At 47.0% G+C, this 17,802-nt stretch overlaps 1 protein-coding gene across 1 annotated transcript; it reads right to left on the reverse strand.

The window, feature by feature from the left end:
• Nucleotides 1–273: 273 nt before the first annotated feature.
• LOC106800118 (sialic acid-binding Ig-like lectin 14) lies at nt 274–7,518 on the reverse strand. The gene is made up of 7 exons (XM_014797578.2): nt 7,464–7,518; nt 7,014–7,397; nt 6,504–6,782; nt 6,230–6,277; nt 765–1,022; nt 528–663; nt 274–400 (listed from the first exon to the last, which is right to left on the reverse strand). Exons 1-7 carry the CDS (start codon nt 7,504–7,506, stop codon nt 358–360), a joined length of 1,191 nt encoding a protein of 396 aa, XP_014653064.2. The 5' UTR covers nt 7,507–7,518; the 3' UTR covers nt 274–357.
• Nucleotides 7,519–17,802: the final 10,284 nt, after the last annotated feature.

The raw sequence follows: 17,802 nt of genomic DNA on the forward strand, positions 1-17,802 counted from the left end.
ATATATATTATAGGATTTATAAAAATATATTACAGAGTTGAATTATGGTCTTCTCCAAACCACATTAAAGTAAGCATGCAGAAGCAACATATTACATGAAGTATAATTCAAATGAATAATAAAAAACATCTATCTCCTCACATGCCCTCCAAATATCTGTGTAGAACCATCAGGAAGAGTCCTGGACACCAGAGGCGAAGGATTGTTTCTGGACAGGAGGCAGGGCCACCTCATGCAGCACCTCTTTGCACCACAGAGCTGTGCTGGGGAGGCTCTGGGACACAGTGCTCTGATGGATCCTCATCCAGCTGTCAGGGATCTGGAGCCCAGACCACGGCACCGCCAGGAGGAAGGGGCTCAGTCACACCTTGCAGCCCTCTCTCCTTGGGAGCCTCTGAACCTGCGGGGGAAATACAGTTCTGAAATGAGAGATTGGTTCTGTGGAGGGTGTGCTCTGGAGAAGACAAGGTGGATGAACCCACCAAAGATGTCCCAAAATGTAGGACATCTTGAGAAGTGATTCTCACCTGGTGTAGTAGATCCAGGTGAGGCCGTAGGTGAGAAGGAAGCCAGCCCCCATGAGAGCCCCCCTGAGCAGGGTGAGGACTAGAGGCCAGGAGCCCCGCTGCTCCCCAGAGATGTGGGGGCAGGAGCAGGAGAAACCTGGGGGAGGAAGAGGAGAAGGATTAAGTGGTGTTTCCTCAAGTCCACACCTGAGCCTGCTCACTGCCCCACCCAGAATGCAGGTGTCCTGCTCTGCTCACCCTGCACAACTAGGTTCACAGAGACGTGGTAGGAGCCCCAGGGGTGCTGAGCTCGGCAGGTGAATTCTCCTTCGTCCCCTAAAACCACCCGGGGCAGCTCCAGGACCCCAGGGTTTGAGGGTGAGGAAGGTATCAGGGTCAGGCTCCCCCGGGTCCAGCTCAGTATGGCAGGAGGGTTGCTGTCAGCGACACAGACCAGGTGCAGGGACTGGCCCTGCTGGACTGGAAGAGATGAGCCATTGCCCAGAGCTTCAGGTCCTGGCAAGACGGAGAGATAGCTGAGTACAAACCCTCATTAGGCGCCCCCCGCTTTCTTTCTCTCTCTCTTTCTTTCTCTTCTTTTCATCGTGTAAATCTGATTCTTCTCTTCCATTGCCTGATGAGCTCATACTGTCTGGGCTCAACCCCAAATGGACAGAGCTAGGAGCAGGTACTGCAGTCTTTCCAAGTGGCTGTTACGCATTCTCCTGAACAGCCTTTGTCCCCACGCCTCCTGTCTTAGCCGTCTGTGCCAACGCAGATCCCAGATTTGCCTCCACAACACTTGCCATTTGCCTTTCATTAATGGTTCATGAAGATCCATCTAATTGAGCTGTGTCTGAGTGCTCACAGTCTCGTGGGTGAGATACCCAAAAGCATGTACTCACAGAGCAACATGACATGTTTTGTGATGGGGACAAATTGGGCTGAAGGAGCCCTGAGGACAGGAGTGCATTGAGACTCTCAGGACAGGGAGGGCTTCCTGGAGGAGGACAGGCTTAACAGAGTCTCAGAATGGGTGGGAGCTGGCTAGAGGATGGTGCTGATGGAAGGACCTTGTGGGAGGAAGGTACAAGAGGTGCAACTACAGCTGAGGAGTGAAATGACCTGCATGCTTGGGGAAAAAGAAATATTTCTGTGAGGTTTGAGTGAATGGTTATGCTTGGGAGTGTCTACATATGAGACCACTGGAAGAAAATATGGAAGATTTAAAAAACAATATTAGAGAGGGAAAGTCAGAGGCATGAAAGAAAACATTGATAAATGCAACAAGTGGTTTACTAGTAAATGTTTAACAACCAGCTCTCTCATTGGCCAATTTCCTTGGTGTAAATACTCACATTTTGGTCAATATCAAGAACCAATTTGAAGTCAGTGAACCCAGAGTTGGGAAAAGATAGACCCATCTGACTGCTGCCAACCAGTCAGAGCCCATACCCGTACACCACTCAGTGCGACTCAGAAGAAAAATGTATGGTGCTGCCTCGAAAAACCACCATACGCTAAGTCAAAAGGCCATCAATAGACTGGAAATCAGTCCTTTCAACTAACACACACTGATGTCCTTAATATGAAAAGAGCTTCTTCAAAACATTAAGAAAAAGTCCACAAAAAATACACACGGCTCATAAACATAATGAAAGATCTCAACCTAGTCACAAAATGATACTGCAACTCAAAATGACAGTGAATTCACTTAGGACATCAGCAAGGATGAACGTGTTCAGCAGGGAAGGAGGCACATTGCAGGTGGGAGTATGAAGAGAACCACCTCCACGCAATGGGATTTTGCAATATCTGTAGAAATTACACACATGCTCTTTGATCCAGGATTTCCATTTCTATGAAATTATCTGACAGACACACTCAAACACACACACCCGTGGGGAATGCTTGTACAAGTTATTCAGGGAAGTATTATTTGTCTACTCAGAAGACTGGAAACACCACAGTTTTCCACCAAAGGGGGGTCAATTAATTACTTCTAGTATAATACACTTCCAGTTGGAAAACCATGGAGTCATCAGTAAGAATGAAGAAGGTTTCCTATGTACTGATAAGGAAAGATCTCCAAGATAGACTAAGTTTGAGAAAAACACAAGTTTAGTTCACAGAAATGTACGTATGTCACTTCCTTAGCTGTACAAATGTGCGAAGGTGATGTGAGATTTTCTCAAGGAGGGGATCTGGGTGAGGGATTATGGAAACTCTCTCTACTATGTAAATCTAAAATTACTCTGTATTCATTTATTATTTCCAAAACTTTTGTGGTTGATTCTTTAGGATTTTCTATATATAAAATCATGTCATCTACAAATAGTGACAGTTTCAGTTCTTCCTTTCCAATTTCAATCCCTTTTATGTCTGTCTTTTTTTTTTTTTTTTTTTTTTTGCCTGATTGCTCTAGCTAGGACTTCCAGTACTATGTTAAACAGGACTGGCGAGAGTCTGCATCTTTGTCTGGTTCCTGTTCTTAGAGAGATAGGTTTCAGTTTTTCACCATTGAGAATGATATTAGCTGTGGGTTTATCTTATAGGGCCTTTATTATGTTGAGGTACTTTCCTTCTATACCCATTTTATTCAGAGTTTTTTATCATAAATGGATGCTGTATCTTGTCAAATGCTTTCTCTGCATCTACGGAGATGATCATGTGACTTTTATTCTTCATTTTATTAATGTGGTGTATCATGTTGATTGATTTGTGGATATTGAACCATCCCTGCATCCCTGGAATGAATCCCACTTGATCATTGCAACAAAAAGAATAAAATACCTAGGAATAAACCTAACCAAAGAGGTGAAAGATCTGTACACTGAAAACTATAAAACATTGCTGGAAGAAATTGAAGAGACACAAAGAAATGGAAAGATATTCCATGCTCTTGGATTGGAAAAATTAGCATAGTTAAGATGTCCATGCTTCCTAAAGTAATCTATAGATTCAACACAATCCCTATCAAAGTTCCAAGAACATTTTTCACAGAAATAGAACAAAGAATCCTAAAATTTATTTATTTAGTTTTTAAAGATTTCTTTTTTTATGTAATTTTATTTATTTATATATTTATTTTTTCCCTCAAAGCCCCAGTAGATAGTTGTATGTCACAGCTTCACATCCTTCTAGTTGCTGTATGTGGGATGCGGCCTCAGCATGGCCGGAGAAGCGGTACGTTGGTGCGCACCCGGGATCTGAACCCGGACAGCCAGCAGTGGAGCACGCGTATTTAACCACTAAGCCACGGGGCCGGCCAAGAATCCTAAAATTTATATGGAACAACAAAAGACCCAAAATAGCCAAAGGAATCCTGAGAAAAAAGAACAAAGTGGGAGGTATCACACTCCCTGATTTCAAAATATACTACAAAGCTATAGTAACCAAAACAGCATGGTAATGGCACAAAAAAACAGACACACCAATCAATGGAATAGAATCAAGAGCCCAGAAATAAACTAACACATCTATGGACAGCTAATTTTCGACAAAGGAGCCAATAACATACAATGGAGAAAGGAATGTCTCTTCAACAAATGGTGTTGGGAAAACTGGACAGCCACATGCAAAAAGATGAAAGTAGACCATTACCTTACACCACACACAAAAATTCACTCAAAATGGATTAAAGACTTGAATGTAAGACCTGAATCCATGAAACTTCTAGAAGAAAACATAGGAAGTATGCTCTTCGACATTGGTCTTAGCAAGATATTTTCAAGTACCATGTCTGACCGGGCAAGAGAAACAATAGAAAAAATAAACAAATGGGACTACATCAGACTAAAAAGCTTCTGCATAGCAAAGGAAACCATCAACAAAATGAAAAGACAACCTAACAACTGGGAGTAGATGTTTGCAAACCATATAGCTGATAAGGGGTTAATAACCAAAATATATAAAGAAATCATACATCTCAACCACAAAAATCTAACAACTCGATTAAAAAATGGACAAAGGACCTGAACAGACATTTCTCCAAAGAAGATATACAGAAGGCCAACAGGAACATGAAAAGATGTTCAACATCATTAACTATCAGGGAAATGCAAATCAAAACTACAATGGGATATCACCTCATGCCCGTCAGAATGGCTATAATTAACAAGACAGGAAACAATATGTGTTGGAGAGGATGTGGAGAGAAGGGAACTCTCATACACTGCTGGTGGGAGTGCAAACTGATGCAGCTACTATGGGAAACAGTATGGAGAATCCTCAAAAAAATTAAGGTTAGAACTACCATATGATCCAGCTATTCCACTGCTGGGTATTTATCCAAAGAATGTGAAAACATGAATTCACAAAGATGTATGCACCCCTGTGTTCATTGCAGGATTATTCACAATAACCAAGACTTGGAATCAACCTAGGTGCCAAACAAGGAACGAATAGATAAAGAAGATGTGGTATATATACACAATGGAATAGTACTCAGCCATAAGAAATGATGAAATCCAGTCATTCATGACAACATGGATGGACATTCAGGGTATTATGCTAAATGAAATAACTCAGAGGGAGAAGGTCAAATGCCGTATGGTCTCACTCATAAATAGAAGATAAAAACAACAACAAACAAACACATAGAGACAGAGATTGGATTGGTGGTTACCAGAGGAAAAGGGGGGAGGGAGGGTGGTGAAAGGGATGATTAGGCACATGTATGCGGTGATGGATTGTAAATAGTGTTTGGATGGTCAACATGATGTAATCTGTGCCGAAATAGAAGGATAATGGTGTACACCGGAAATTTATACAATGTTATAAACCAATGTTACCACAATAAAAAAAATAAGTAAATAAATAAAATTACTCCACATGAAAAGTTTGTTAAAAGTAATAAAGATGCAGAGTAGTACATACATTATGATCTATTCCTATGTGTGTGATTTTAAATGTGTATGCATAGGTTATATTTGGGAAGATAAGCAAGAGGGAGGTGTAGTTACCCGAATACAGTTTTCTTTTTACTACATTTTGCTAGGGACTGAATCATGTTTCCACCAAATTCATACGTCAAAGCCCTAACTCCCAACATGATGGTATTTCAAGGTATCGGGATGGACCTTTGGGTGGTGATTAGGGTCAGATGAGGTCATGAGAGTGGGGTTCTCATGATGACATTGGTGCCCTTATGAGAAGAGACACCAGAGAGCTGGGTCTCTCTTGTCCTGTGAGAACACAGCCAAAAGACAGCCGTCTACAAACCAAGAAGAGAGCCCTTACCAGGAACCTGGATCTTGGACTTCCAGTGTCCAGAACTGTGAGCAATAAATTCTTGTTGTTTAAGCCACCCAATCTGGGGTATCATGTTACTTGGTGTGCATGCTGAGCACACGAAGGCCCATTTTGTGCTTGCTGTTTTAAACACTAACATTAAAATGATCCAAGGAGGCTGGAGGAGTAGGCAGGGTCCAGATGCTAAGGAGGATGAGGGCAGGATATGGGACAAGGACGTGTCCTTAGCATGGGGGCAGCACATCCATTGGGCGTGGAAGAGAACATGGAAACCCCCACGAGAGCAGAGTCAGTGGTGGGGGGAGGCAGGTTGTAAGCTGACAATCAAGTTGGGGACTTTTCGCCTCTGCTGTCCACACATGTGGCCTGAGCCTTTCTCCAATCTGAGTTCTGACCCCAGCTCTGCTCTGAAGGGAGGAGACAGACCCTGCTTCCACCACACCCCCCAGAGGGAAGAGGTTGCAGCCTACCTGTGCCTTCTTTCTGGAACACACTGATGGTCAGGTTCTGGGGTGCATCTGGACAGACAGACATAATTGTTCCCTTTTCAGTGGCAGGACGGTGGGTGTTGGCCCTTTCCCCCAGAAACTTTAGGAATAAGAGGGTGTGGAGTCGAGTGTCCTCTTTCGTCCCACCCCAGAGCCAGCTGGCAGGACCCAGCACCCAGTATCCCAGCCCCTGCCCTCCTTCCCCTCCCCACAACCACAGCCCTCAGGGACCCGTCCATCCTGGCCTGGCTCCCACATGACACGTTGAGCTGGATGGTCCTCTCTGTGCTCACACCAGCTCCAGGGAAGGTCACTCGAGAGGTGAGGTTGGTGCCGTGGTCCTGAGGCCCCGGGGTGAGGGTGAGCACCGAGGAGTCAGGAGTCTTGGGGCCCAGAGAGGTGAGGGCATCCCCGATCCAGGAGAATGAGGGGGGCGTTCCCCTCTCACAAGCCCATGGCAATTTACATGTAATGTTCTTGGGGTGGCCAGATTCTAGGGTCCCCTGGATGTGGATGTCAGGTGTCTGTGTCAGAGCTGAGGAGGAGAGAGACAGAGAGCCAGGCCTGGAGGTGGGGACCCCAAGTGTGACCTTAAGAGCAACCTCTGCCTCAGGCCCACTGTCTCCTCCCTAGCCAGCCTCAGCAGCCTGTCCTGCTAGGTCCCCCTGGGTCCCTCCCAGGATGAGGAGCAGTTGTCCCCTCCCAGCCCTGCCCCAGGGGCCCTCAGAACCCATCCATGTGTCCCCTCCTTGACCCCATTCCTTACCTGTCACATGCACAGAGAGTATGTTCTCTTTGTAATTATATCTCACATAAGACCCTCTTTCCACCCTAAAGAAGTATTCCCCACTGTCACTCCTCCTGGCGTCTCTGATGTCCAGGGAGCAGTCATTGGTCTGGGGGTCTCCAAGAAGGTGGAATCGGCCCTGGGTCTCATCCTGCACTTTATGATCTGGGTTGTTCGTGGCCACAAGTGTATCTTGATATTGATATCCCCATTGTCGGAACCAGTAGCCGTGAGCTGGGGTAGAGTCATTCCAGCCTTCCTGGGGGTAGACGACAGTGCAGGGCACATGGACGCACAGACCCTCTTGCACTGTCACAGACCCCTGCACTTGCAGCCAGAATCTCCCATCCTGAGCCAGGGACCCTGTGGGGAAATGAGGGTCAGCCGCAGCCCCACCCCACCCACCCCCTGTCCCCTTGACCCACTCACCTGCCCACAGCAGGGGCAGAAGCAGCAGCAGCAGCTGTGACATCTCTGGGGTCAGAGCCACAGGGCCTTGGTGTCACAGGACTGAGAGGAAGCCCCAGCAGGAAGCCCAGGCTGAGGTCAGAAACGTGACTCACAGAAGAGGAACTTGACACACACACGCTGTAGGAGCTGGTGTGGTCCTTGGAGAATAACCACTTCTACTTTCCAGATGTGGTCCCAATGAGGGTCACACAACAGCAAGGAGGATTCCACCTGCTTCTCCTGGCTCCCTCTCCATGACCTGTCCCTCCCGCACCACTGTCCACACCAGGAAATCAGGCACTGCCTGGCCAATCACAGCTTCTAGATGCCCCAGAGGGTCAGTCCTACCAGGTGTGGACTCAGGAGGGGCTGGTGGGGGAACTTCGAGACAAGACAGATGGGGAAGGGTCCCCCACCCCCGGGACAGGGAGGTGGTGATTAATGAATGAATGAACATGACAACCACGTCTTGAGCATCTACCCCTCCCAGGTGAGTGGAGTCACAGGGGACAATGGGACAGACTTTGTCTCTGTCCTTAAAAACTTCTCTAACACCTGAGGAGGCAGAGAAGCCCCAGGCCCTTCCAGCTCCTGTTAGGACAGTGTGTGATGGTGGAAGCACAGGCAGGGGCTTATAGGAACCCGATTGCCCTATGCAGCCAGAAGGTGAGCTCCCAGGTAGAAATGACAGAGTGGATGGGATCAGGATTCCAACGGGGTCACAGCGTGACCCCCATGAGTGGTCCTGGGGCTTCCTGACCTCCTCACAGCCCCTGCTCCAGGCACCCCAGGTGCTGACTGCACAGGCCAGGCCTGAAAGCCAGGCATTTGGAGCAAGATCACAGCACAGCGTGACTTTGGGGGTATGCCCTGGCTTTGGAGTCAGGGGCATGGCCCTTCTCCCCTCCAAGCCTCAGTTTTCTCATCTGTCCTCTGTAGGGATCCCAGTTCTCAGCCCTCGTCCATGGGAGAATACAATAGGAGGACGGAGCTGGGCATTTTCTGCAGTACGGGTGTGTCCACCATGCAGGTGGCCTGCCCATTCCTCAGTGGTCAGTTTGAGTCTCACCCTCAGCAAGAAGCACTGCTCTGGGCATTCTCTTTTGAGCCCTCCAATGAGGTCGTCAGGGCATGGGCTTTGCAGCTGGATGACCCTGGGCTGGAGTCTGGCTCCCTAATGCTTGCTGTGCTGCCTTGGGAAGGGGCTTACCAACTCTGTGCATAGTCGGGTGCCTATGCACATGGGGTGTTGTGGGCTGAATTGTGTCACCCTCGAGTTTCATATGTTGAAGACCTCACCCCCAGTACCTCTGAAGGTGACTGCCCTTGGAGATAGGGCCTTTGAAGAGGTAATTAAGTTGAATGAAGTCCTTACAGTGGGCCCTAATCCAATAGGACTGGTGTCTTTATTAGAAGAGGAGATTAGGACACAGAGGGAAGACCAAGTGAAGACACAGGGAGGAGAAGGCGGCCGTCTGCCTGCCAAGGAAAGAGGCCTTAGAAGGACCCAGCCCTGCCAACACCCTGATGTCAGATTTCCAGCCTCCAGAACAGTGGGGAAATGAATTTCTGTTACTTATGCCACCTAGTCAGTGGTAGATTGTTATGACAGCCTCAGTAAACTAATACACAAGAAGATCCAATGTGTTCATGCAAGTAAAGTGATCTGAGCAGTGTGGTCTGGTCCACAATGCACAGTCCACACAGTGGCCAGTGGCCAGTCTGCAGGGTAGGGCTGTGCTGAGGGTTGGAGTAGAAAAGGGAAGGGAAAGTTTTGGTAACCGGAGAAAACCTCTGCTGCTCCTCCAGGCACCAGCTCTGAACTCTGCGGGCTCTTACTTCACCCCGGCCACACTTCCCCTCCCCTCCCCAGGACAGGACAGGTTTCCTTGGCCTCTGCTGGGGCTGGTCCCTCTGCTGGCTGAGCTCACCGCTACTCCTGTACCTTGGGCGCCTGTCTCCGATCTGTTGAGAAGAGTGTCCTGGGGAGACTGGGCTGGGGTGAGGCTGACCCTGGAGGAGCACCAGCCATGGCCAAGAGTGGGGAGCAGAGACACATTCACAGGCTGGTGTGGTCAGGGCTGACCCAGCACGGAGGACGGGGCTCTGGGATCCTGAGGAGGGAGTGAGGACATGCTTGGAGGACAGGACAGGTGTGCTGGGAGCTGGAAGGTGGGCAAGGTTGTCTGGGAGGTAAGTTCATCCTCCAGAGAGCAGGCCCAGAGCCAAGGACGCGGGTGTGAGCAGACAGGGAGCCCCTGCAGCTCCCCCTGCAGCCCCCGGCCAGTGCCTGTGCCTCAGTCAGCTCTTCAGCCTCTCAGCTCCAGGGTCCAAGGAAATCTGAGTCTGGACTCTTCCAACACATCTCCTCCTCCTCCTCCTCCTCTTCCTCCTCCTTCTCTTCTAGGGAAGAGGATGGTAACTGAGCCACCCAATGAGCTCTGCAGCTAACATTGCTCCTTGCTGTCCCATGCGGGGACCCTGGATCCCTCCTGCCCAGGTCCCTTCATCCACATACAGGTTTCCAGAAAGACATCTCAGGAGCTTCTTCAGGGAGCATAAAATCTGTTCAGGAGCTGGAGTATCCCAAGGGATGTCCCATTTTGGCTGTAACAAGCCCAGGAGCATGGAAAGAACTTTCCAGGCACCTGTGAGGGGCTCCCAGTATGTCCCATGAACTCCACTCACACCCCCATGGGATCCTCACAGCAGGACCAAAGGGGTGCTCCAGGGACAGAAGCCACTTAGCACCCGGGCCCCCCACACAGGCTGTGACCCCAGAGCCCACTCTTCTTTGCCCTCTGCTTCTTTGCCCCCCACTCCTCTCAGGTGAGTCCACTTCTCTTCTCACCTGTCGCAGCTTCATGTCTCAGTCTTTCCAAAGTCTGAGATCTCACCTTCCCTGTACATTCCCTGATGGTCGGTCTGAGTGTGGACACAACTGCTGTTCCAGTCACTGGTCAGCAGCCAGGGTGGTGATGCTGCAGGGTCCGCTGGACTCTAGGCAGCAGGGACAAGTGGATGGTGATGTCAGTGGGCAGGGGAGGTGAACTCTGAGAATGAAAAGGCTGCCCAAATGGCAGAAAGTGGCCCAGAGTCACAGGGCGTCCCTGACATTTCTCTCCTGTTGGGACGTTGCGTCTAGCTGGCCTGAGAACAAGGGCCCCAGTCTTCCCAGGGAGCCGATGGCTGATGCCTCTTTTCTGTGTCTGTGGTGTTAGTGTATCCGTGGTGTGTGTGCCTGCATATATGTGTGTGTTTGTGTCTCTAGACTCTATGTGTGTGTTTGTGGTGTGTGTGTCTGTTTCTTTAGTCTGTGTATATGTATGTGTGTGTCTGTGTTTATGGCTTCTGTGTGTGCCTGAGCTGTGTGTATCTGTATGTATATTTGAAATGTGTATGTGTCTGTGTGTGTATCTATGGTACCTGTGTGCACACGTCTGAACTGTGCGTATGTCTGTGTAAGCTCCTATTGTGTGTGTGCATATGTGTGCATACTCAAATGTCAATTTCTCAGTGGTAACGTCCATGGACAACATACTGAAGAGTATAGTCCATCCCATATTCTCCATATATCTTTCCTGTTTCTTTTTTCTCCAAACCCCTTATCACCAGTCAATATAATATATATAATCTACTTGACTATTCTTTGCCTGTATCTCTCGCCATTAAAATGGAAGCTTCACAAAGGATCTTGTATTTCTTCCACTTATTGCTGAATCCACTCTGCCTAGAAAAATGCTTGGCATATAATAGGTGATCAATAAACACTTGCTTTAAGAATTGTAAGGAAATTTAGAAGAAGCAAAGTGAGATTACTGGCCTTCTCCAGTGGAAAACTAGGCATTCTTTAGAGCACACTCATCCCGAGTTGTCTGATTCTGGCATTTTGTTGCCTTTGACCTGTTTTACAATGTTATCATTTTTAGATAATTAACAGCAACGCAAATAGTTCATGTCCATAGACATGCACATTCTGTCTGCTGGGGGTGTCACTTGAATTCCCCCACCAAACCAGTTTCACATGAATTCACAAATTCATCTCAACATTCCTTTACTCCACATAAGTTTGTGCTTCTTCCATTTCTGCCTGGTTCTCCCATTAATGAGTTAAAGAAAACAGGGAGTTGCTGATCAATGATACAAATTTCAGTCACACAAGAGGAAAAAGTTCTGAAGGTCTGCTGTACAACAGAGTGCCTATAGTTAACAATACACTTAAAACTTGGTGAAGAGGGTAGATCTCAAGGTATGTGTTCTTTTACCACAATAAAAAAACTCTTTAACCCATATTCATTTTATATCCATACGAGAGTCATGATTTTACTTTTTTTCAAATTATCCTTTGATAGAATAAATGAACAAATTTGTGTCTGCCTCTGTGCATGTGTTGGTTTTTTGGTTTGTGGTGTGTTCTAGGCATTAGAAACAGGTCCCTCTGGGCCACGTAAAATGGACCATGTAACACCTGGGCTCATCTTAAAGGATTTTGTCTATTTCCATTTGGGCAACTGGGAGCCACTGGAGGGTTAGAAGCAGAAAAGGGACAGTTGGGTTTTTAGAATTCGCTCTGGCTTCTCTGTGGAGAACAGATTGGAGGTGGGCAGAGGGCAGGGAGAAGACGGCTTTCCTTTACTGTGTATTTAAGATCCAACTATAGAAAGCGAGTCCTTGGAGGCAGGAATGTGTGTCTCTCACAAGTGCTGTAGACTTGATTTGCATGCAGTAATGATAAATTACATAGTGGGTGATGGATATGTGCCAAATGACAGGCTTCCCAAATTTACTGACAGGTAAATACACAAGTAGCAGAATCTTGCATAAAGTATTGCTTTAATATTGGTAAAGAAAATTACATATACATATCGTTCCTCTCCCTCCATCTACTCATTCACAAATATAGGGAATAGTTTGGGAACCCAGAAGTGAGAGATGAATAAGTTTGTTTTTTTCTGTATTGGGGCAGGGCTAATTTATCAAAGTGCTTCCCTGATGTGTAGGGGTGGGTTAGGGGTGGGGAGAGAGGTTTGTGAGACAATGATCATGGTGAATCTGTGTCTGGCCCTTCCTTTCAAGGTCCTGTATCCTGGATCTTCCCTTGTCCAGGGGGGAAAAGGAGCTCAAGTTTTTCTCATCCCTCCTTTTCAGAGGCCCCTGACCCTGCCCTGACAAACAGGAGCGAGGTCAGAGAGCTGTAGAATTCTGGCTCTGAGGGTGATGATCTGGTGAACAATGTTCGGTGTTTAGGTTACTCAGATCAGGGGTTACCTGGGGAGGACTCTGATTGCCTGATGTAGCAGATCCATAGGGGAGGAGAAAGCCAGCCCCCGGTGGGCACTCCTGAGCAGGGTGAGGACTGACAGAGGGGCACACCATAGGAGAATGTCAGCAGGGCATGAAGTTCCTGTTTCCAGCCCTATCAGGACCCAGACTTCCTGCTGCTTCACGACTCTGGGGCTCAGGACAACCTGGGCTATTAACTGTAGGAAGTGTCTGGGTGGAGTTGGGGTGGGAGCTGTGGAGTGGCTGAGACCACCTAACGAGAGACCAGAGGGCTCCAAGCAGAAATGTGAGAAAACTCGGAGAGAGGAATAACCTGTCTGAAACTGAAAGCGAACATTAGCTCAGATGGAGAAAGACAGAAAGCAATCCTGCAGTTGTTCAGGCTGGAGAGGGGGAAAGCTACAAAATTAAAAGGAATGTGTATTTGTCTTAAGGTCTTCTGACAGCTGTATAATATCACAGTACCCCCTTCTTTGAGTGATTAATGCTTTCTTATTAATGATGCCCTGAGATTGGCTTTGTTATTCCATCTAATTACTGGGGCCACCCCTGTATAAACCGTCCTCACCTCAGGACAGCACTCAATCCCTAGTTATCACCAGTAGGGTATGAAAAATGCAAGTCTGAGGATGGTGGCACACCCTGGAAGGTCCTGAACACCCCTGACCAGCATCATTGACCTAGGACAATATCAGATCCTTCCCCAGGCTCCTCCCATTCTGCATTGGTGATTGGTAAATATTTGACTGCCTAGAGGGCTCCAACCACCAGGAGGCACTGTGACCCCTGGGGAGATCCATGCCGATGAGCTGGTGCTGTCCTTGGTGCTGAAACAGGTCAGGATTGTTGCTCAGGTACCTCCCAGCTCTGCAGAAGGATTTGAGCCAAGGCTTAAGGTCCCAGTTTGGGGTCGGGAGCCCAAAGAGGTGGAGATGGATGGAGTCAAGGGAGGAGCAGACAGTCAGGAGTGGGTGGTGCTGGTGTCCTCTCTCTGTTCCTTCTCCCACCTCTCCTGTTCACTCTCAGGCAATGTCACTTCTGTGGATGAGGACTGTCTGCCCCACTTACCTGAGCCACAGGGCAAGGAGATAATATTACTGAGGTTCTGTTTACTGGCCCCTGCACTGCTTCTTTAAATAACTTGCTTCATGCCAGCCTCACAATAAAGACAAACAAACAAAACCTCTTAAAGTGAGGAAGCTAGTTTTCATATTTGACAAAGAAGAAACCTGAGTGTCAGGGTCAGGAATATCAGACACTGTGCCTGAGTCCCTTTCTCCTATTTTGTCCACCTGCCCCAGTGCCTCGTGGAAGGAGAAGATAGTCTCAGAAGGTAAGAAGGTGAAGTAAGGTGAAAGTGATGGTGAAAGTAAGAGCTTCCTGAACACTTATTTCTGGGTCCAATCCATCCACCGTGCTGGTGCAGTTGCACTCGCATGATATTGTCAGAGGGGCTCTCGTTCCAACCAGGAGAGGGATGAGATTTCCTGGCTGCCTCCTGTTTCTTGGTCAGGATTTAGGAAATGATGAGCCTGAGTGTCCTTACTCTCTTGGGTGGAGGACTGAGATGCTCTGTCTCTGTATCATTCCTCCAGTCCTGGGGTCCTAAACCAGCTCGCCTTCTTCTTACCATGTTCGAGAATTCTCCTTTGGTTGTCTCTTGCACCATTTACAGGACTTATAGTTGTGAATAGAGGGGCGAAACAGGGAAGAGTGGGTCAGTGCCATCTTGTCAGAATTGTAAGTCTAACCATCAATTTTTAATGTTTTCAACAGACAGGTTGACCCATATAACCCACCCTGACATTATCATAAACAGATCTAACTCAACTGTCCCTTCTGGATTTAGGGAAGAATGATGTGGGGTGAGGGATCAAGCATTTTTTATACCACACCAGAGTCTTCCATGTGTTTATTTAAGGGTAGCTCTATGAAATTATGGTATATGCTTTGTCTTTGTCATGGTTTAGGTGCTGCTGGTGAATTTTGGGCATTTTTTGTTTAAACTGATTTTATTAAAGTTAAAGTATTTGGTTTTTAGTACGAAGATTATAAGTTCATGCTTCTCTCCACCTTCTCAACCCAGACACATATTTTTGAGCTCATTTTGAAGGACAAGACAGCGTTAGCCAGAAGAAGACATGATGATGCACCTTCCTCGACAAAGGACGTGGATGCACAAAGACAGTGAGGAATGCATCAGAATGAGGGTACTTAGAGAATGACTTGAGGGATTAATGAGTTAGGATATGACAATGGAGAAGTAAACAGGGTGAGATGAAGAACTACCTAGAATAGAGGTTTGAAAACAACAGCCCATGTGCCGCTGATTTTGTAAGTAAAATATTGTTGGAACACAGCAATGTTAATTCATTTTCAGATTGTCTATGGCTGCATTTGTGCTCCAAACAAGGAGTTGAATTGTTGCAATGGAGACCATACAGCTTGCAAAACTGAAAATATTTACTATATGGCCCTTTACAAAAATAATCCTGACCCTTAACTTAGAATGTCAACATGAGAAGCTTGTAAATTATTCTTTTGGGCTGAGGAGATGGAGAAGTATTTTGACTATGGTTAGCTCTGAGACTAAGGAAATTTTCTAAATGTTAATAACTGATTTTTCCTAGAGCAGGACTAGTAGGAGGCAGGAAGAATGGAAGGGGAAGATTCAGGAGTGGAGAGAGATGATGCTAGAGACCAAGTCATGGCAGGGATCCCTGGGAGGGCTTTGAGTAGAGAGTGAACTGACATGCTGCTGATGTGGTGTCTGGGACAGAACACACCCAGCCTCTGGGTGAAATGTGACTAAGGCCTTTCTGTTCAAGGGAGAAGGAACCAGGATGCACCAACTCTCACAATGTACCAGGACTTCTGCTGGGTGTTTCCACATGTACTTTTATTCAATCATCACAGAAACTGCGATGTAGGACATCTTACAGCCATTTCACAGAGCAGGAAACCGAGACATGAAAGGGTAAGGTGGCTTGTCTGATGTCATCCCATTAATAAATAAAAGAACATGGAATTGATTCCAGGTGTTTCTGATCGAAAATCCTAATATAGTTCCAGTATAGCAAGAAGCTCACATACAAGAGTTTATATACCCATTACCTATGGGGATGCTAAGTCTCCAAGAATCAGCCTTTGGGTCTCCCTTCCTGTAGAGGATATGGAGGCTCAGGCTGACACTGATGCTCTGGTTGGCTCCTTACTAGGTCCTCTCACCCTGTCAAAGCTGAGGGAGCTGTAATGCATCACCTGCTTCATCCCCAAGGCTCAGGTGTTCCCTGCAGAGCTTGTGGGGTGAACAGCCTGACTAACTTGGATTCCTTCTGGTGCTTCTGCATAGAGGGCAAAGAAGGGGGTCAGAGAAGAGCAGTGGGGGTGGGGTAGGGAGAAAGCCGAGAGGGTCCATGAAGTGAATTGATTCTGACAAGAGATTGATTCATTCTTTTATCAAATGTTTTTAAGTTCCCACTTATTCAATTATCTAACAAATACAGCACTTACTGGTTTCTTTACAACTCTACTGAACACTCACACAGACCTATGTGTAAAATACTATTATTTTACAGGGAAAGAAGCTCAGTTTCAGAGAGGTTAGGTACTTCCCAAGGTCACACAGCTACTGATCATGGTCTCTCTGATGTCTCCTTTGTGCTGGGCACTGGATTACAGGAAAATGCTATTAAAATCTACTTCTCCTGTGTGTGTCTCCTTTACTCTCACACTACTATCACACTCACAACCCTTCTGACACCAGATGTTTCGGGGTGTTTTTTCCCACAACAAGCAATTCTCTGTGACACCAGCTGGGTGTCCTACAACTGAATTCAATTTTGACACTCTCTACTTGGAGACAGCATAGGAATCCACAGGTTAAGGTCTCAGTCCCAGAAGATCTCCTCCTCTCCACCCCCTATGAAACCCCAGTCTTGAGTCAAGGTTGTCACCTGTGCTTCTGACTAACTGACTGAAAATTGGAGGTTCCCATGCCCCACTCCTTGGGTTTAATTAATTTGCTAGAGTGGCTCAGAGAAATCAGGAAAACAGTTTACCTACTGTGTACCAGCTTATCATAAAAGGGAATGATAAAATATACAGATGAACATCCAGACAGAAGAGATGCCTAGGGCAAGGTAAGTGGAAAGGGGCAAGGAGCTCCCATGCTCTCTCTGAGTGCACCACCCCACCAGCACCTCCACGTGTTCAGCAACTTGGAAGCTCCCCGAACCCCATGCCTTTGGGATTTTTATGGAGGCTTCCCGACATAGGCATGATCAATTATTGACTGCATTCCCAGCCCCTCTCACATCTCTGGAGAAAGGAGTCAGGGGTGAAAATCCCCATCCAAGAGCCCACGAGGAGTCACCTCATTAAAACAAAACCAAGAAGCTCTCACCCAGGAAGTTCCAAGGGATTTAGAAGTACAACAATTTTCTGCTGCAGACTCATTTCTCAGCTCTAGACTTACTGGAACATTTCTCAAAGAGTCTTTCCACTTCCTCTCCTCCCATTCTCTCTTGAACTCACTCCAATCAAGATATCTGCCTCTACCTGGCTATCAGATCTGCTTTTGTCAAGATCAGCTGTGATACTACTTAGCTAAATTTAAATGGTCATTTCTCAGACCCTATTCTACTGGACTTATTAGCATTTGAAACAAATGAGTCCTCTCTTCTCTGAAGATCCAGCTCCCCTTGGCCACCAGGATCCAACCCTACGCTCTCCTGGTCATTTATTCATCCTCAGTGGTCTTCTTGCTGTTTCCGCCTTATCTCCCTGACTCTAAATGCTGGAGGGTCCCAGGGCTTGTTCTGTGTACCTCTTCTCTTCTTTGTGGTATCATTCCCTATCCGACCTTGATGTGGAGGACCTCCTTGATGTGGGAGACCCTCTGTGTCTCCCACTCAGACCCCTCTCTGGAGCTCCAAAATTTTGCTGACTACCTGTCATCTTCAGTTGGATGTCTCAGAGGTACCTCAATCTTATAGTAACCAAAATAAAGTTTGGTGTCCTCTTAAAAGTATGC

The sequence above is a fragment of the Ceratotherium simum genome, chromosome 33 (assembly GCF_057802395.1).
Source record: "Ceratotherium simum simum isolate JZ-2026a chromosome 33, ASM5780239v1, whole genome shotgun sequence".
In the NCBI taxonomy this organism is placed as follows: Eukaryota; Metazoa; Chordata; class Mammalia; order Perissodactyla; family Rhinocerotidae; genus Ceratotherium; species Ceratotherium simum.

Excerpts from the sequence above, each read along its gene's own strand:
- LOC106800118 (XM_014797578.2), bottom strand. The coding sequence starts at position 7,506 with ATGTCACAGCTGCTGCTGCTGCTTCTGCCCCTGCTGTGGGCAG. Across the intron at positions 1,023-6,229 it reads GTTCCAGAAAGAAGGCACAG|GACCTGAAGCTCTGGGCAAT; the intron begins GTAGGCTGCAAC and ends CCGTCTTGCCAG. Across the intron at positions 401-527 it reads ACCTGGATCTACTACACCAG|GTTCAGAGGCTCCCAAGGAG; the intron begins GTGAGAATCACT and ends TTTCCCCCGCAG.